Genomic DNA, 20,389 nt, shown 5'->3' with positions numbered 1-20,389 from the left:
GAAATGCACTAGATGTTGTGCATTCAGATGTATGGGGTCCTACGAAGACCATATCTATGAGAGGCTGCAGGTATTATGTGACTTTCATTGATGACCACACAAGGAAAGTGTGGGTATATTTCATGAAGGAGAAGAGTGAGGTGTTCACTCACTTTCAAAATTTCAGAGTTTTAGTTGAAAAGCAAACAGGGAAATATGTAAAGTGCCTAAGGTCAGATGGAGGGGGAGAGTACTTCTCCAATGAGTTCTCTGAATATTTGAAGAAGAATGGTATTCGGAGACAGTATACATGCAGATACACTCCGCAGCAAAATGGAGTTGCTGAGCGGAAAAACAGGCACATTGCTGAGATTGCGCGAGCATTGATGGAAGAGAAGAATATGCCGCATTGCTATTGGACTGAGGCTGTTTCTACAGCAGTATACATCATGAACAGGACTCCAACTGCAGCCATACATGATGTAACTCCAGAGGAGAGGTTTACTGGCAGAAAACCAGATTTGTCTCATCTGAAAGTCTTTGGATGCATTGCATATGTGCATGTGCCAGATGAGCTGAGAACTAAGCTGGACCCGAAAGCTGAAAAATGTGTGTTTATTGGATATTCCCTTGAGCAAAAGGGATACAGGTGTTATAACCCTGCTACACGTGAGCTGAGGGTAAGCAGGGATGTTGTGTTTGATGAGATGAGCAGCTGGTATGTTGCTAAAAAAGAAGTTGTTGGGGCTGATGTGAATGGAAGTGTGGTTGCACAGAATGCAGGTCAGCAATCACAGTCTTTGAGTGGACCAGGAGAGTCCTCATCTAGTGGGTCTGTTGATAGACCATGGAGTGGTAGGCTGCGTCATAATACCAGCCCTACAAATGTGATTAGTACATCACGTAAAGGAAAAGAGAAAGTGGTTGAGCCCCTTGGTATGCCTGACATTTCTGCAGGGCATTCTCATGTTGATGGAGAGTCTAGTGGCTCAGATATGAGCCTTGATGAGGAGCTTGGGATCCCAGCTATGAGAACACCTGGTGTAAAGAAGGCTATGAAAGCCATGAATAAAAAGCTGCGAAGATCAGGGAGAGTGAAGAACCCTGTGCAGAGATTTACATATGATGGTTATGTGGCACATCACTATGCATATATGGCAAAGGTTGTGCAGGTTGTAGAGCCCACATGCATTGATGAGGCTGTTGGAAATATGTGTTGGGAGAAAGCTATGGACGAGGAGATGGATGCACTATATGGAAATGAGACTTGGGATTTAGTGCAATTGCCTGAAGGCAAGAAAGCCATTGGATGCAAGTGGGTGTACAAAGTTAAACATAACAGTGATGGAAGCATAAATAGGTACAAGGCTAGATTGGTAGCCAAAGGATATGCGCAGACATATGGGATTGATTATGAGGAAACTTTCAGCCCAGTTGCCAAGATGGCAACGGTGAGAGTTGTGATAGCAGTGGCTGCGTCAAAGCAATGGTCTTTACATCAGATGGATGTAAAGAATGCATTCTTGCATGGGGATTTGCAAGAAGAGGTGTATATGTTGCAGCCACCTGGTTATGAGGATGTGGGTCACCCCGAATATGTTTGCAGGTTGAAGAAAGCCTTGTATGGCTTAAAGCAAGCACCAAGAGCATGGTCTGACAAGATTTCTGAATATCTTGTCACTATTGGCTTTCATGTAGCCAATGCAGATTTCTCATTGTATGTGAGACATGGTGATAGAGGAGTTGTGCTTGTTGTCATCTATGTAGATGACTTGATCATTACGGGGGACCATGATGCAGAGATCTTTGATGTAAAGATCTTGCTAAGACAGAAGTTTGAGATGAAGGATCTGGGGGAGCTCAGATATTTCTTAGGCATTGAGGTGATTAGGTCACCACATGGTATTGGATTACTGCAGAGACAGTATGGCTTGGACATGTTGTCCAAGTATGGTATGACAGGCTGTAAGCCTATTTCTGTGCCATTGGATCAGAATGGCAAGTTGAGTGCAGATTCAGGAGAGATCTTGGAGGATCCTACTATGTACAGGCGCATAGTAGGAAGTTTGATCTACATGACGATCACCAGACCAGATTTGAGCTATGCTGTTGGGTTGGTGAGTCAGTTTATGCAGGTTCCACGAAAACCGCATTTGGATGCAGTGAGACGCATACTGAGGTATGTGAAGTCTACTTTGCATTGTGGACTATTCTATGAGACTGGGACAGAGATATGTGTACATGGGTACACAGATGCTGATTGGGCTGGTAGTATCTGAGATAGAAGATCTACCAGTGGCTTCATGTTTTCTTTGGGGAGTGGTGCTGTGACTTGGAGCAGCAAGAAGCAGCCTACGGTTGCTCTATCGAGTACAGAGGCCGAGTACAGAGGAGCTGCTATGGCAGCATGTGAGGTAGCTTGGTTGAGAAAGCTACTTACAGATTTGGGTCTATCAGTGGATAGACAAGTTGTCATTTTCTGTGACAACATTAGCAGTATACAGTTGGCCAGGAACCCAATCTTTCATGCTCGTACGAAGCACATAGAGGTCCACTACCACTTCGTCAGAGAGAAGGTCTTGGCAGGAGACCTTGACCTTGTTTATGTCAGCACAGAGGATCACGTAGCTGACATCTTCACCAAAGCATTGGGTACAAAGAAGCTCCGCAGATTCAGGGCTTCGCTTGGTGTACATGAGATGGAGTTGAGCTCGAGGGGGAGTGTTGAGATATCGAGCTCGTCTAGTGAGGCGGTGGCCACTGATGACCCGCCTGGGGGATAGGCCCCACACTTACACCACTGGCATGGTTGGTGAGATCATGGGAGATATGCAGCCAGTGGGATGATAGGCTGTGTGACAGCCATTCTAGAGACTGGCATAGTTATAGCGCCAGCTCATTTAGTCGGGTTCACACTATAGAGAACCCGTGTATGTATTGGTTGAGTACCTTTCATATTATGTGTACTCTTATTCTTGTATATGGTGTGTTGAGTGTTGAGTAGAGAAGAAGAAGATTTTCAGCCTCTCACCTTGTGTGTTCTCTATTAGGGTTTTGTGAGTGTGTGTGTGTGTGCTTGCAAGAGCTCAAGCTCTCTTCCCCCCTGCATCTTTTCAATGAAATCTGACAAGGCTTTCAAAATCATGCTTTCTGATCAAGTTGGACTTATCACCAAGAAACCTAGAAGGGATGAGAGATCAAGTAAAGCCAATACTAAAGGGCACGAAAACTTGTTTTAGCTTGCCTTCCATGATGGTGAGATTTGGGACCTTCAAGAGAGGAAATTTTTAAGTTATGAGAAGAGGGAAAAATTAAAGGTGAGAAAGCGAAGCTTCCATATGCAAGTCAAAGAGGGAGAGGTACTAGTAGTGAAGATACTCTTAAGCCCATTACAGAGGAAATAAATATAACAAAAGGGCATTTTTTGCGAGGAATTCGTGAGAAGAACATCAACATCAATGTTCTTTCTTGTGTCAAAGATGTGAGTCTCTCTTTGGATGACATGGGAAAGGAGTTTGATAAGTAAGTGTATCCTTTTTTGGATGTGTTGAATCATTGGAGGTGCTTAATGGAGCATGAGTACATGTTTGAGCTTATGGATATTTGTATATTAAGCATGAGTCATGCTTAAATTCATTGGGTAATTGATCTCAACTCATCTATTTGAGATTCATTCACTCATACTAGTGATGTGTGAGGGTGCCCCGGTATATGGAGGAGAGACCGGGAGCATATCTTGAACTCACCGTCGTGCCGTGAGTGCCGTGGGAAAGCGGTACAGTGAGGGATTAGGTACATGGTGGTGAAGAAATGGCCCAAACCTTTTCCCTTGGATTGTAAACTTGGGTAAAGAGGTTGCAAGAGCTTGGCTGGGAGATCGACAAGCTTCAACGTGCTTCACCAACATACATTCTCAAGGCAACATCAAGAGACAAACCTTGTGGCAAAATGATGCATGGGCGAGGTATTGGTGGACACTTATGCAGTAATTTTGGCATGCAAAAAGTGACTTGTAGTGGTCAAATGCACATGCAATTGGATTTTATTGGACACTAGGGCAATTTGGCAATGAATGCATGTGTGGTCACACTTGATTACATTGCAAAGGAGATGATGTCCGGTTTTGATTGTGAGAAAAACCCTAATTCATCAGGGTTTTGGGCAAGTGACAAGGTCTTTACATCATTGCAAAGTGATTCTCTAGAGCTTTGAAACAAGCTATTAGGTACACAAATCGGATATTGGAAGTGGACCTAATTTAGGGTTTTACTGGATTCATAAAACCCTAATTCATTCCAAAACTTTTGAAGATCCAGGGCATTGTGGAATCCCTTGCATCTGTTGGTGTTTTTGTTGTTGATGATGATAAGGTGGAAGTATGTCTATGTGGTCTTGGGCCACAATACAAGGCATTCAAGATGTCTATTCAGACTCGAGAGATAATTCCCAACTTTATAGATTTGGTGTCAATGTTGATCATTGTAGAAAAGAGTTTGGGTGAAGACCAGTCTTCACAAAACAAAGGTAGTTCAGAGCAACAAACCTTCTACACAAGTGCAGGTAGAGGACGAGGCAGAGGCCGTGACGCTGTGGCTATGGCCAAGGTGGTGTCCAAACAAGTAATCTAAATTATGGTCAGCAACATCAAATAACCTTGTTCTTTTGTTTTGTTAAAGTCACTAAGTCAACTTTATTTTAGGTCCTTGGATTCTAGAATCTAAATATATTTTTTTCTTTTACACTTAGTCCTTGTTTTGCAAAATAAAGGCCCACGTACTTCTCTCAAAAACATTCCTCAAGAGTTTGAACAACACTTGGCACAAGCTCGAAATGAAAGGAAAAGGTTAGAAGAGTCTCAAATTTGGAGAACATTTCACCAACTCTGCACACCTAGTAAGAAACTTTTGTTTTAGAGAACTCTCCATTTTACTTCCTTGACTTTCTTTGTATCTTAGTTAGTTACTTACCTTTGCCTTTTTTTGTTTTGTAGGACTAAGCCCAACATTCAACATTACAAACTTGATAGGCTTTCCTTTGCTCTGCTGAGTTTGCTACAATTAGTTTTCACTCTCCTACCAGATTCAGTTGGTAGAGGGAGTTTTAATTTTGCTATAAAGCATAATCAGACAAATATTTTTGAAAGACAAGGGGTCTTTAAAAAGCTCAAAGAGTTCAGTAGCACCACCATATTAAAAGCTTGAATTTCTTATGATGGACTTCATTGACCTCCTTTCTTTGAAAGGAGAGTGGATCTTGGATTTGTTTACTGGGCACAGGCACACCTACAGCCAGTGCATTGAAGAGAAGTCGCAATGTTGTTACGGTGGAGCTTGATCCTGTGTAAGGCAAATTCATCGTCGAGAGAAAAGTGTTGTTGCTCTCAAAGAGTTTTTGATGAGTTTCAAGAGGTTGGGATGAAGAACATGGGTGCAAACCCTCGAGTTGTTAATGCTTCTGGAGAGCCCCAACCTCTCTTTGGCCAAGAGGAGAGCATGCAGTTTGTTAATCTAGAGCTATACAAAGGTGTTGATGGAGTAGAGACAGATTATGGAGATGGCCACCACTCTCCACCTTGTATTACATCTCAGAAACAGCATGCAGTTTGTTAATCTAGAGCTATACAAAGGTGTTGATGGAGTAGAGACAGATTATGGAGATGGCCACCACTCTCCACCTTGTATTACATCTCAGAAACAGCATCAAAGTGAGACACATGTGGAAGAGGATCTTCCCTTTGTTCCTTAGCTAGTTTGAGTCTTTTGTTTAATGTAATACCATATTTTGAGAACTTTGGTTTTTGGAAATTGACATTGTCTTCTTGCTCAAATCTTGTAAGCCATTTTCGGTAAGTTCTCTTGCTTGTGAACGGATGCAAATTTCAAGCTTTTTCTAGTGATCTTTACGTTTGTCTTGGAAAATACTTTAAGAAATGCCATTTTTTATTCTTTTAATGTAGACGTGAAGTTAGAATTGTTAAAAATATTATATTTGTATGTATACTTTTTTTTGGATTCCTTTGTATGCTTTGAAAGCTTTCGGTATTTAAGCAAGTTTTTAAATTGTAAGTCTATTTTGTTATGCAAAAATTCAAATATTTGATGAAAACAGGGCTTTTCAAAGTTTATTCATGTAAGTGTGTTTGAGGTGGCATTTTTAGCAGTTTTCATAATTTTTTAAAACTACACCTCTTGCCCTGTTGTAGTTTTAGATGACTCAATGTTTCATCCTTTTAAAGCATGTTCATAAAGTTTTTGAGATCCTACGCTGAGAAGGCATAGACTCTTTGCCAAAAAGAATAAATGCACTTTCTTTACTGATTGCATTAAATATCTAGGACTCATTATTTCCAAAGGATGGAAACTCAGCTAGTTTAGCCAAAGTAAAAGCTGTTATAGATTGGCCAGAGCCTAAATCTGTGAAGGAAGTTGAGGATTTCTTGGTTAGGCAGGTTGGTACCACGTATTTATTCAAAGATATGCCAAGATTCCCTCTCCCCTCTCCCCTAACGGTACTTATCAAGAAGGATGTGCCTTTTAAATGGACTCCAATGTATCAAAGTGCTTTTGATAATCTCAAAGTTTCCTTAGTAGCTAACCCCGAGCTAAAATTGCCAGAGTTTGGCAAACCCTTTGAGGTTATTACAGATGCAAGTGGATTTGCAATCGGGGAAATTCTCACTTAAGATGGATGACCTATTATGTCTTATGTGTCTTGAAAGTTGAAATCTCATGAGAGAAATTATACAGTTCATGACTTGGAACTTCTATCTGTTATCATGTATTGAAATTATGGAGGTACTACTTGCTTAGTCAGAGATTAACTTTAGTGATAGACCATAAAAGTTTGAAATATATATTTTCCTAGAAGGACCTTAACATACGTTAAAGAAGATAAATGCAGACTTTGCAAGAGTTTGACTTTGAGATAAAGTACAGGTTTGGGAAGGAGAATGTAGTTGACACTCTTAGAGTTGAAAGGTTTCTTTGTTAGTAATAACTACACTTTCCAACCCTTTGCTTTCTAAGATGAAAGAGGAGATCTTGATAAATGAGTTCTTTGCCCCAATTATAGCTTTGTTGAAAAAGGAGAGAAAGCTTGAATCCTCAAGAGTTTAGGGATGTAAGGCTAAAGACTGAGAGGGTCAATCAAGTTATTAAAGACACTAATAGAGCCTTTTATGGTCTTGAGTCAAAAAGATGGTTGAATTATCTTCATTTGGTGGAATTTGCCTATAATGCTTCTCACCATCGAAGTATTGGTATGAGCATGTTACTATATAGACAAGAATTCCTTACACCCTTAAATTGGTCAGATCCCTTAATCAGAGTGGAAATCTCAAAGCAAATGCTAGATGAGACGAATCATCAGATGTAGTCTGATAAAGCAAGATATCAAGGTTTCTCAAGAAACTTATTCCAGTATCCTAAGGCCTAACAAGATCTTCCAGTTTAGCAAAGCTCTTGTGTATCCTCTTTCATAAAATGTCATTCATATTCATCCAACATCTTTATGACATCTAACTTTTGCACCACATGTTGTAGCAAACCATCCCATGTTTTTTTGAATATCCATCAAATCTTTATGAAGTTTGAATAACCATCCATCAATTTTTTATGAAGTGTGAATATCCATCAAATTATCTCACACTTAGCTCTCATCTATTCTCCATGAGTCAACCCAAGCCATGTACCCTTGCGCCGCTACCCACCAACAAAATCGAGCCTAGATTGGATCCATATATCAAAACAATTGGTTTGATGAAGAATGTAATGGCATGCCAAACGTAGAGAAGGTCTCAATGGTTTACCCAACATAAGAAGAGGGCTTTCTTGGCCAAGCAAGAGGAGGAGTTTTATAGTTTGTCTTTAAATGTAGATAGTTCCAAGGCATGACTAATGTTGGAGGAGGAGAGGTTTCCCACCACTCCCATCACGCCCCAGCTACATGGCATGCATATGCACAAAGACTCTATGATGTCCAAGCCCAACTAACCTTTAACACATCTCATGTTACCTAGACCAACCAAATCATCTTCTTCTCGATGGACAATGGCACTAGGGCCATACACAAGCTTAAAAAGGGAAGGCCAAGGACCATAATGATCTCCAAGCTGAACACATTATACATGCATGTGACACCTTGGGGCACCCTTCCTAGTCGAGCTGTCAACATCGCCATATGCAAGCTTAAAAAGGGAAGGCCAAGGACCATAATGATCTCCAAGCTGAACACATTTGAGCCATCAACACCATAATTTTGATCCATAAAAAAAGTCAGGGATGCCTTCGACACCAACAACTATCACACCATCATGATTGGGCATACCTTATCCAAAGTCTTTGGTTTAGTCCTAGATATAGAAATCGGCAACCATGTAGAGACACACATGCAATGAACCAAGGGGCAGGCCAGATTTAGGAGATCTTTCTCGATCTTAGACCACATCTTCACTCTCAGAGCTATCATTGAGGAAGCCAATCATAGGAGCAAGCATGTGTATTGATGTTTTGTGGATTCCCACAAAGCATTTGACAATGTCCCACATGCTTTTCTATTCAAAATATTCCTGTAGCCTACTTCCCCATAGCATATATGAGAGCATTGTGATGAGCTATGGTGGATCAAACACTAGAATCAACATCATTAAACAAAGTGATTAGTAAATAATTAAGATGTAATTAGTGGATAATTAATAAATAGATTAATGTAGGCATGGATACTCAAAAACCAGCAAATTCTCATTAGGGCAATGCCTCAATTTATAGAGTTTACATCAAGCATAAAATCCCACTGATTTCTCCCTGATTCTCTCCACCTCTTCACTTTTCCCAGAATATCTCCACACTTCCTAAATCTTCTCATGCTACCCTTTATTCTCTCCCAGTAGATTCTTCTCACGTTCTTTCACATTTACTCATTCTCTTTTACAGCCTCTATCCAAGGGCTTGTTCCCGCACACACCCTATTCACTTATATATTTCAACACCTCCCCTCAAGTTAATACTCTCTAGCACACCTGGACCCTATACCAAGTTTCCCTCTTACTTGATAGCCCGCGACCAGTGCCTCAAGTCCCTAAACTCTATAGTCCTTGACACTCTCTCTCTCTATGTGTCCAAGGCTACTATAAGTGCCCGCGACCTTGACCGCGACCTTGACTAAAGTGCTCATACATACATTTACCATGTGGCCTACATCATCGGTGGCTCAGAGGTGGTTTTACTTTGTTGGGGCAGGCTACATTGGGTTGTGGGGTCTCTCTCTCTCTCTTTCTCTCTCAGAAAAGATGATCCGACTCCACTTCCTTTGGAGCCTCCATGAAGTTTGCCGATGTCATTCCTTCTCCACTGGGTTTGCTGTAGCAGTCTCTCGCCATGTGTCCTGGCTTTCCACATTTGTGGCAAGTGAAGGTCCTTCCTCCTACTTTGCCTCTTCCTCGTCCTCGTCCTTGAGAGAATCCTCCTCGGGTGAAGAATGCTTTTTCTTATCCTGCTGTTGAGTCCAGCCGTTTCTTCTCTTTGCCTCTACTCTCTTGCTCTAGTAGAGTTGCTTCTATCTCATGTAGCTTCAATTCAGGTACATTCTTTAGTGTTGCTACAATATTTTCATATTCACCTTTGTCCACACTCTTCAGAAGCACTGCTAGTGCCTCATCATCTTCTACCTTTTTGCCAATAGCTACCAGCTGTTGCTTAATGCTTTTATATTTGTTCAAGTGTGTGATTAAAGGTTCACTTTCCTTCATGTCCAATTTGTAGAATTGCAATTTGCATTAACAGATTTATCTTTGAATTTTTTGCTTGTGTGCCAAATAATTTATTGAGTTCATCCCATGCATCTTTTGCCCATTGTATCCCCATGATGTGATGAATGATTTCATCATTTAAACTGAGTGCAATAAGTCCCAATGCTTTTTCATTCCTGCTCTTCCACTCATTTTCTCCTCTCTCTGGACATTCATCTCTTCCCTCAACTAATCCCCACAGATTTTTCCTCATGAGCAAATACATGGTTTTCGTCTGCCATCATGTATAAAACTGCTCCCCATTAAATTTGGCTATTTCTTGTGCTGTACTCATGGTGATGTGAAGGGGGTCTTACCTCTTGATCCAATTTCAAGATTCAAGGGCAGTGTCTACCCTTTTACAACTCAATCTGGCATTTAATATATGATTACAACAAATTTATCAGCATAAAATCACCAGAAATTACATTAAATCAAGGGTAACCAATTTGTACGGAATGGTTGGAGTACCAAACCAACTCCGAATTGCAATCTGAAGTTATAGGGATCCGTATCAGATACCTAATGGTTAATTTGAACCCTCAATTGCACCAAAATATAGTGATTAGCACTGATTAATCATTGATTAGCAAATTAATCCACTATTTTGTGTGCAAAAAACAAAGTATGCGGGGAGTCCAGATCTGGTGCCTTAGACTTCAAATGAGCTCAAATGCTTTCAAAGCCATCAATAACAATGAGTCTAGTAGAGGATTAAGCCAAGAAACACAAGATTTGACCAAATATTGAAAGCTTAATCTCTGTTTTACCAAAGTCACCTGCAGATTTGATGAAGAGCTTGGATCTCACTGTAGACTTGATGAAACTGAATTCTGTCTTCTTCACCAGCTTGTAGAGCATGCTTGAAAACCCTCGGGGCTAAGAGGAATTAGACACATTTGATTTGTGGAAGTAGAAATATCAAAATCAGCTCAGAAAAACGGCGCCTAGTAAATTCGCAATTTCTCCCTCGTTCGCTGGCGGTTTGCGCTTTTGATTAGATAGGCTTGAAGAGCTATAAGATAGCTATCATGTGCTAGAAGGGTTTGGCCTAATTTTATGTGTGCAAGGAGAGGGAGCTCCTCCACTGGCTGGGGGTACAAAGGTGAGTTGAAAAAAGAGGGAAAATTATAATTTTTTACTAATCCTAATTAGTAGAAATTATCTTGCTAATTAGCAAAATAATTAGCAAGATAATGAGCTTACAAAATGATGGATTCTAGGCATGGCTCTGATACCATGTTGAAATTAGAGCATTGTGATGAGCTATGGTGGATCAAACACTAGAATCAACATCATTAACAAAGTGATTAATAAATAATTAAGATGTAATTAGTGGGTGATTAACAAATAGATTAATGTAGGCATGGATACTCAAAAACCAGCAAATTCTCATTAGGGCAATGCCTCAATTTATAGAGTTTACATCAAGCATCAAATCCCACTGATTTCTCCATGATTCACTCCACCTCTTTTCCCTGATTCTCTCCACCTCTTCACTTTTCCCAAAATATCTCCACACTTCCTAAATCTTCTCATGCTACCCTTTATTCTCTCCCAGTAGATTCTTCTCACCTTTTCACACGTTCTTTCACATTTACTCATTCTCTTTTATAGCCTCTATCCAAGGGCTTGTTCCCGCACACACCCTATTCACTTGTATATTTCAACAATGTGGGGGTGTGATAGGGAGAGTTGGGGCACCTAGAGGTATGATAGAATAGATTAGGAGCACCATTGGGGTGTTGGGGTGAAGCAAGTTTGCCCCTTATCACCTACCCTCTTTCGCATGTACATCAATGAGATTGAGAGCTTCATTGACAAACTCATACATTAATACCTATCCACATATGTGCTGATGTCATTATCCTAATTTCAAATTCAAAGGAAGGGCTATAAAGGCATCTAGATGCTTTACGAGGCTTTTGTATGATGAGCGAGACCTCATGGTAAACCTAGGGAAAGCCAAAGTCATGATATTTACCACCTCCAGGGCACCAACAAAAAGACATACATTTACATATGGTGGAGGGGAGGTGGCGATAGTCTCATCATACCTATACTTAGGTATTATCTTATCGGGACCGATCTTTACGAGGCCAACACCACGTTAAGAGACAATGATGCCAGGCACATTTCCAAGAACCCAGCACAAAATAATGACTCTTTTGATACTTTGGTCACTCTTGTAGTGTCTTATGGGATAGCCTTTTGGGGACTAGCAGACTTAGGGCAAAAACTCGCAAAGTTTTGAGAGGATACATATTTTAATGCTCTCCACGATGATCCGGAGTAAGGCATCCATATCACATGAAATCATGGGGGCAGACTTTGCAGTTGCTACGGTAGTAGATGATCTCTGGCAGTGCTTGCCTTCCTAGATTAGCCTTGGAATCATCATAGAGGTTGGAAGGGTGTGACATGGTTAGGAGCTGGTTTACTTCACATTCCTTGAACATTGATGACTTGCCTCACCGCATAGACTTGATTAGATTAGACACCCATACCACATGGTTGGTTCCACAAGAGCTACCCTCTAAATCACATTTCTACAAAGAGTATTTCCTTAAGCTTACACTAGATGGATTCATATAGAGGCCAAAGCTACCTACTGAGACACATGTTACATGCTGTGGGATAGCCATTGGTGTAATTTGGGTATCATCCCACAACTTGAGGATATAGACAGGGAGATACAAGGGCATAGAGGAGGAGCAAAAAGTGTACCATGGGAGAGGTAGAGATAGAGGAGTATTGCATATGTAGATGCCTAGTGTACTATGAGATACAAGGCAGATACCATTGCACCTGTTCAGGGGGATTTCGGCCCACTCTCCAAGATCATGGACTATGAGGACTAGCGATGTCTTGGCCTATTTCTGTTGGATATGCATCACCAACGAGATGGACTATGCCAAGTATAGAGAGCGAGAGGAGACACATGACAGAGAATCCTCACAGAGTACTTTACCTAGACACCACATGAAGTGACCAACACATGACATGCCCATGAGCAGGATGATTTTTAGTGCAGGCACACCCGCCAGTGCCTTATCATGAGCACGTGCCCACATGGAGTTACTATTGGGAGGGCTTGCCAAATCAAACGGACACGACGACTTTGACCACATAGGAGAGTCCCTTGTATGCAATAACTCTAGATCCAAAATCTACTTCAACAACAGCAAGTCGTTCTCCCCTAGTAGGTGATGTATCCTACCTTATGGATGTGAATATTGATGTGGATAGTAATGGCACACCAATGCTGACATGATGTATGTATAGTCTAAGGCCCTTGGGCCTTCGGCTTAAGGTAAACAAGTTTTCTTTTTATCCTTTTCATTTCATCTGTTATTACCAGATTTTGTAGCACAACGTTGTCACCTTTTGTCGCATAGACCTTTATGGATTTTTAAAGAACCCTCTCTCTCTCTCTCTCTCTCTCTCTCTCATTCCATGCCTTAGACAAAGCAGATTTTCATCATCTTCAGCATCTTGGAGCCATGTTTGTAATTAGTTCAATAGCACATGAATTTTTCTTGGTTTCTTTTCTTCCCATTTAAATTGGTTTGATTGGAGTTATGGGGGATACGATGAAATAAATTGGTTAATCCAATTAATATAAAAGAATATTCCCTTTTATTTATGGTGCCTTTGGGACATGGGTTTCTAACCCCAAAAAAGTGAATAGCCAAAATTGTAGCATGCCACAAAATTAGTGCATGATTTATTTAGACTATTTATCATCCCTCTTTGCAATCAGGTACAAATCATCCCTCTCTTTCTAAGTCACTAGTCTCTCCCTCTCTCGATGATTAGTTGGTTCTCATGCACCTAGTCTCCCTCGATTCCCTCTTTCTCTCTCGTCTCAAACTATGTAATATCTTACATACTCCTCTCTCTCTCTCTCTCTCTCTCTCTCTCTCCTAATAGAAGATATATTACCAAAAATTACTTTACAAATGGTCACATGGTCGCCATGTGATGTACTAGCTTTCCCTCACTAATTACTCCGAACCATAGGTGTAGCTTGAAGTACCCTCGTTCAATATATAGCCATGTCATTCTCCACCAAATGAGCTAACTGCAAGTAAGAGACTTGCCATAATAGTAGCCCTTTTATACAACCTATGTGAGTTGTAATACCCACTTTTGCATCAAATATGAAGGCATTCCTAGTTAACCAGATATGCCACAAACCTGTCCACCTGAAACAATGAAAGGAAACTGAATGTTTTGTGTCAGCTTGGGAGTGTTGTATGTTCAATATTCTCTCTCTCTCTCTCTCTCTCTCTCTCTCTCTCTCTCGTCTCCATTAGTGCAACATCTTACATACCTCTCTTTCTCTCTCTCTCACTCAACTTGCATGCAAGGACATTTTTGAAAAATGCAAACCCATCAAATTTTTCTGTGTATCTTGCTGAGCACAGTCATGATGATTTCATCTGAGTGTTCACCACCATCAGTTCTGATAGCGTTAGGATTTTCTCTAGGATTAGAAGCCATTCATTATGTGTGCAAGATGTAAGGATAGGAGATACTATAATTTTAGTATTAATTAATGACAGATTTGGAAAAGTTAATATAAATAAATATTATTGGTCAAAAAAAGATTAATATTAATATATGAGTAATAAGCATGAAATATATTGCAAAAAAGACATAAAAGGCCTACACATAAAAAAGAGGAGAGAGAGAGAGAGAGAGAGAGATGAAGCACCCTCTTCAACGCTTGCGCACATCAGATGGTTTGACATGTCGATCGCAAACTGTGCAAGGTAATGCTAGGCGCTAAGGTCATACATACATGCATGCATGTCTGTACTCTCTACCTCACATTTCATCAATCACCCACACAGGGCCAGAGCTGCAAAGGACCTGCAATGCTTTGGAACTTCTGAAGATTGGAAAAATGTATGTCAAGGCAAGCGATTGGATGAGGCTCTGCAGGCCGTGGATGGCATTCTCAAGCAAGGTATGCCCATCTCCAGAAACCTAGCTTACTGTCTTTTGCAAGGATGCAGTAAAAGAAAAGACCTGGCAGCTGGAAGGCTTGTGTATTCTTTCATTTCCAAAAGCAACTTGGACCTTGTCCCCCCCCTTGGTGACCCCCTCATCCGCCTCTTCGCCTCATATGGTCACCTCACTGAAGCAAACACAGTGTTTCTTAGCATCAAAAACCCTAGTTCCCACACATGGCATGCCATCATATCCGCCCATATTGCCCTTGGGCAGCATGAAAAATCTCTCACATTGTATCATTGCATGTTAGATGATGGATTTCAGCCAAGCAAGTTCATGTTTTCTTGCATCCTCAAAGCATGTGCTTGCACGAAAACCCTAGGTCAGGGCATGCTTGTCCATGATCAGATCATTGAAAGTGGTCTCGAATCAGATGTGGTGGTTGGTAGTGCCCTCATAGACTTGTATGCTAAATATGGAAGCCTGAAGGAAGCTCGTAAAACTTTTGATGGATTGTCATGTAGGAATGTTGTGTCGTGGAATACCATGATTGCAGGGTATACACAACATAGGGAGGGTCTTCTTGCGTGGGAACTCTTTGAAAAAATGCAACAAGACGGCACAGAGCCCGACAAGTTTACATTCTCATGCATCTTGAAAGCATGCGGCATCAGTGAAGCCCTGAGTCAGGGCGCAGTGGTACATGAGAAGATTCTAAAAAGTGGGATAACATCAAATACCGTGATTGGGAATGCTCTTGTTGACATGTACACTAAGTGTGGGAGTCTCAAGAAGGCATGTGAAGTCTTTGAAGGCCTGCCTAATCGGGACGTTGTGTCGTGGAATACCCTAATCATGGGGTATACCCACCATGGGCTTGGCTATGATGCTCTTCATATATTTGAGAAGATGCAACAGGAACGCATTATGCCAAACAAAGTTACATACGTGTGCCTTCTAAAGGCATGCTGCAGTATCACTGCAGTAGAGGAGGGCAAATGGATTCATGATCAAACAGTTATCAGTGGACTGGCTTCGGATGTGGAGATTGGAAGCACATTGGTTGACATGTATGGTAAATGTGGGAGCCTTATCGAAGCTCGTCGTGTGTTTGATAAATTGTCGAATCGAGATGATGTGTTATGGTGTACCATTATCGCAGCATATGCTCAGCATGGGTATTCTCCCCTTGCTCTTGAACTTTATGAAAATATGCAGCAGGACAATGTCACACCAGATAAAGCTACCTTTTTGTGCATCTTGAAAGCATGTGCCAACATCAAGGCTCTTAGCCAGGGAAAGCTGGTCCATGAACAGATAATAGCATGTAAACTTGGGTTTGATGTGGTTGTTAGGAACACTCTGATTGATATGTACATCAAATGTGGCAGTCTAGACGAAGCATGCAAACTATTTGAGGATTTTCCGAACAGAAACGTGGTGTCATGGGATGCAATGATTGCAGGATACACTCAGACTGGATGTAGTTTTCCTGCTCTTGAGCTCTTTGAGAAGATGCTGCTGGAGGGCGCAAGTCCAGACAAAGTCTCATTCTTATGCACCTTGAAGGCATCTGGCAGTATTGGAGCCATTTTCCAGGGGAGGCTTATACATGACCTCATAAGCAGAAAAGGGCTTGAGATAGACACAGAACTTGGAAATAGTTTGATTGACATGTATGCGAAATGTGGGAGTCTCCAGGAGGCATGCAAGGTCTTTGAAGTGTTGCCTCAGCGTAACTTAGCATCATGGGGTGTCTTGATCTCAGGTTATGCTCAGCAAGGTAATTGGAGGTTGGCTGGTCAATACCTTGAGCACATGCAACATCAAGGTTTCAAACCTGTCGGCATGATATACACAAGCATGCTGGCAGCATGCAGTCAAGCAGGCCAAGTAGAGGAAGGTCACCGACATTTCACATCAATGACAAAAGACCTGGGAATTGTGCCCAGCATCGAGCACTATAATTGCATGATTGATCTTCTGGGCCGTACAGGCTGTTTACATGAGGCAGAAAGGTTACTTCGAACCATGCCTATCTCACCTGATGTTTTTGGGTGGATGTCATTGCTCACTGCATGCAAGACATATGGGAATTTACAGCTAGGAAAGCAATGCTATAAGGAAATTGTGCAGTTGGATCCTAACAACTCATCTGGGCTTACACTTATATCAGATCTTGCTGATGTTTCTAACTGGGATCATCTAGCCGGCATACGTGAGATGAAGGATTGCACTAGTGCATGGAAGAAGCCTGGGAGGGCCTGGTTTGAGGGTCATAATGGATTGCATGAGTTTGTTGTTGGGGACAAAACACACCCAAGAAGTAACTATATCCATGAGAAGTTAAACAGCTTAAAAAAGTTAATCAAGGCGAAAGGGTATGTTCCACAGATGAGTTTTTGGTCAGTGTGATGTCAGGTTATGAAGTAAAGGCATAGCTTTGGGTTTCTTTCCAGTAACCAGTCACTGATCATGAAAATGGCGCTGAGATTACACTTGAGCTTGAGAGATGAGAAATTGGTCGTTATATTGTTGTCGAGCTTGTGTTCAGGAATCCTCAACCATGAAAAAGGTACCGAGGCTGGGTTCAGAATTGCCCATGCACCAGGGGTGGAGGCTGAACCTCTTGCGCACTAGGAGAGGAGTCCCTTCAGCCGGATGGAAAGGGGTGGGGGGGAGGGGGGTGGGGGGGGTTTGTCCGGGCTAGAGAATATATTATATTCCTGTCACTATCAATTTATTGCCTAGCCCAGCGGTAAAGGTTGCTGGGCTCCAAGCTGTTTAAAACCCTGCTGGCATGAATTTCCGTCAGGTTTCTGCCTTCCGGGCGATTTGGGCACACTGCAGACACAATTCTGAAGAAACCCTTCCGTGACATGTAAAAATGGTGGTCTGAGCTGTTGACTTCTGGGCCTGTTGGACACTTACTGCCTGTGGATCTCTCATTTTTACCAATGGGACTACAGCTTGAGTTCACACCCAAGCTTGAGTGATGAGACACTCTGCTAGGTTCTCACAGAGTCGTTAACTTGCCAAGTCTGAGTTTTCAAACCGCCTCGGTTTTGACATGGCACAGCTCTGCTCAGCTTTGTGACTGGCCAGCTCAGTGCAAAAACGGCAGGATGGTCTCTTAGGGGCTTTGCGAATCATGGTAAGGCTTTTCAAATAACTCAAGTCAAGTGCATTGAAAGCTTCTAGGGTCAACTTGATAGAGCTCTATGCAGCCAATGACTGGGTGTTTGTTTTTGTAGGATTTGCAAAGTACCATAAATCAAGTGGGATTCTAAGCTTCAGTTGCCAAAGCTTAAGCATTGAAGGACTTTCTGAGGTAAATCTTGTAAAAAATGCCTCTGATGTAACTCAAGCTGAATGTGTCTTGATAGATCAATAGCAAAAAAGGTGAAGAAGATAAATGCCAGAACACAAGATTGAAAGATAATTAGCTGTTTTAGAAACTGCAATAAACTCATAGAGGCAGCACATGGAGTGGAAAATCCATGCTTGTTTTCCGTAGTGCTCACTCTTTGTGTAAGATGCTACATGTATAGCACAAATGTAAGGAGTATGATAGAGGACCCTCTTAGCTCGACCCTGTATACTCTGATCCTTCTTCAAACCTGCTTCTTTTATCGTAAAGGATGAACAGGCATCTCGTCACCGAGAAATGGAGGCAATTTGGAGTACTTGACTATTAGGTCAAGTTGAAAACTCGCAAGTTTTTTACAGCAAGCATTCTTCCTATTATAAGTAGATTCAATAACATTGCCTCTCCAAGCATCCTCATCTCCCCACCCCCACCCCACCCCACCCCACCCCAACCAAAAAAGATTGGTAAAAAGTGTAAAAAAAGAAAAGAAAAAGTATAAGCTCCATGATTGCTGATCTTATGGGCCTTCAAAGGGCTTGTGTTATGTATAGGAAGATTCCTTCTTCACCATGGAATGAGTTCCTAGTCTGTGAATAAGTGATATCAAGCAGGCCTAGAATTTGAAGGGCACCCTTATTTTTTCTTTTGAAGGGATTTTCTTTATGAAGAGATTGGAAGGGCATATAACTAAAATTTCCAAAACCCTTCCCTTCCTTTGAAGAATTATGGTTTTTTAACCCTTCTTGTGAAGGTTTTGACCCCCTTGGAAGGGTACTGCAACCTTCAAATTCTAGCACTGATGTCAAGTGCTTTGTCTTTAATGCCTGGGCTGAAGTTCATCAGCTTGTGCCCAGGAGAGAGCCATCCAAAGCATTTCATAAGAATTATAAAGTGGGCTGTGCTTAGGAAGGTGCCCAAGGGGAAGTATAGATACGAGACAATTTTACTAGCATGCTCTAAACACAAGACAAAGTTGAGGCATTAAAGATCAACAACATAGAGCTGCATGATCAAAGAAACATCTAGAAGTTTTTGGCCTGTTAGAAAATGGGGGCGGGTAGATTGAATATTAGAGGTTTAGAGAAGTTCAATTATTATAAAGGATCCTAGTTTCACTTGATATCAAAACTGAAATTATGCAAGAGAGAGAGGGAGTGGAGAGAGAGGATGATGCCACAAGCCAGATGTCAACTGAGAGTGTAACTCATGATTTCTATGGAGCTAAGACGATGTCTTTGCCATATACCAGGGTAAGACCTAGAAAATCTACGACTAAAGGGGTTCCTACACCTCATTACAGATCCATATTGGGAGATGCGTTCTTATCTTGTGAAGTTGATGATGGTGTTTCCATTTGTGGACGGTAAAAATTACATGAATGTGAAACTTGTTGACTAATGCAAATGAGGTATAACAGAGCACTTGGAGAGATTTACTTGTAATGCCACATTTCCAATTTGAAATTTAGTTTAAACTTTCAAGCAGGAATTCCCAAATAGAAGAAACCAATTGCATTGTTAATAACATTGTGGAACACTTAAATCATATGGCAATCCAAACAAGTAATCTTAAATTAAGGACTTCACAACTGTGTTACCATGATAAAATGGACACTCACCTACTCTTCTTATTCACCACACCTTGACACTTATAAGGGAGATTTGCTTATACACGTGTTATTTCCTAGTTATTACAAGTCAATTTTTGAGATTTATATCATAATGCACTCACTCTACTAGCATTGGCTTGTTGTTGTCTACATAGTCTCGCCATTGAGTAGGATAATGTTTTTGTTTGATCTATCCTTGCGTGTGTTATTTATGCATGGCATCCTCTCTCCTCATACATAACTGTACTGCTAGTGTTCAGGTGCGTGCAGGGCTGAAAATTAAAATGAAGAGGAAGCCGTTGGTAAAGAGAAAAGGGGCAATTGAGAATGTGAAATATTAGCTTTGAAATCCATATTTTTGTATGATTAGTTCTGATCCTTTATTGATCAGTGTGTGTTCAACCAGCCGGCCTAGCTCAGTTGGTAGAGCGCAAGGCTCTTAACCTTGTGGTCATGGGTTCGAGCCCCATGGCCGGCGCAATTTTGGATTAGTGCTTTATGAAGCCCCTATCCTATTTTTCCTCTTTATGAAAAAAGGGCCATCCATAGTTGGGGTGTATTTAAGGGTCTGAGTTGACCCCACTTCCAAGGAACTTGCTCGCATAAACTCGTTTTTTTTTTTTTTTTTTGGGAAGAGTGGTGTTAGGTTAGCAAGAAACCCTTGATAATCTTTCCGTCGAAGGCC

The 20,389-nt window shown here is 41.3% G+C and overlaps 1 protein-coding gene, 1 long non-coding RNA gene and 1 other non-coding gene across 3 annotated transcripts; all 3 read left to right on the top strand.

Annotated features, from left to right (window-relative positions):
• The first annotated feature begins 14,456 nt into the window (after positions 1-14,456).
• LOC147614853 (pentatricopeptide repeat-containing protein DOT4, chloroplastic-like) lies at positions 14,457-17,288 on the top strand. The gene is made up of 3 exons (XM_086780172.1): positions 14,457-14,541; positions 14,623-14,738; positions 15,282-17,288. Exons 1-3 carry the CDS (start codon positions 14,519-14,521, stop codon positions 17,138-17,140), a joined length of 1,998 nt encoding a protein of 665 aa, XP_086636298.1. The 5' UTR covers positions 14,457-14,518; the 3' UTR covers positions 17,141-17,288.
• A 193-nt stretch (positions 17,289-17,481) lies between these two features.
• On the top strand, positions 17,482-18,657 carry LOC147614852 (uncharacterized). The gene is made up of 2 exons (XR_015262992.1): positions 17,482-17,879; positions 17,980-18,657. It is a non-coding gene; the product is annotated as an uncharacterized LOC147614852 (long non-coding RNA).
• A 1,452-nt stretch (positions 18,658-20,109) lies between these two features.
• Positions 20,110-20,182, top strand: TRNAK-CUU (transfer RNA lysine (anticodon CUU)). The gene has a single exon. It is a non-coding gene; the product is annotated as a tRNA-Lys (tRNA).
• The last annotated feature ends 207 nt before the right edge of the window (positions 20,183-20,389 follow it).

This window comes from Cibotium barometz, chromosome 41 (genome assembly GCF_041138505.1).
Source record: "Cibotium barometz isolate CiBa-2024 chromosome 41, ASM4113850v1, whole genome shotgun sequence".
NCBI classification, from domain to species: domain Eukaryota; kingdom Viridiplantae; phylum Streptophyta; class Polypodiopsida; order Cyatheales; family Cibotiaceae; genus Cibotium; species Cibotium barometz.
This window is presented reverse-complemented; position numbering and strand designations above follow the sequence as displayed.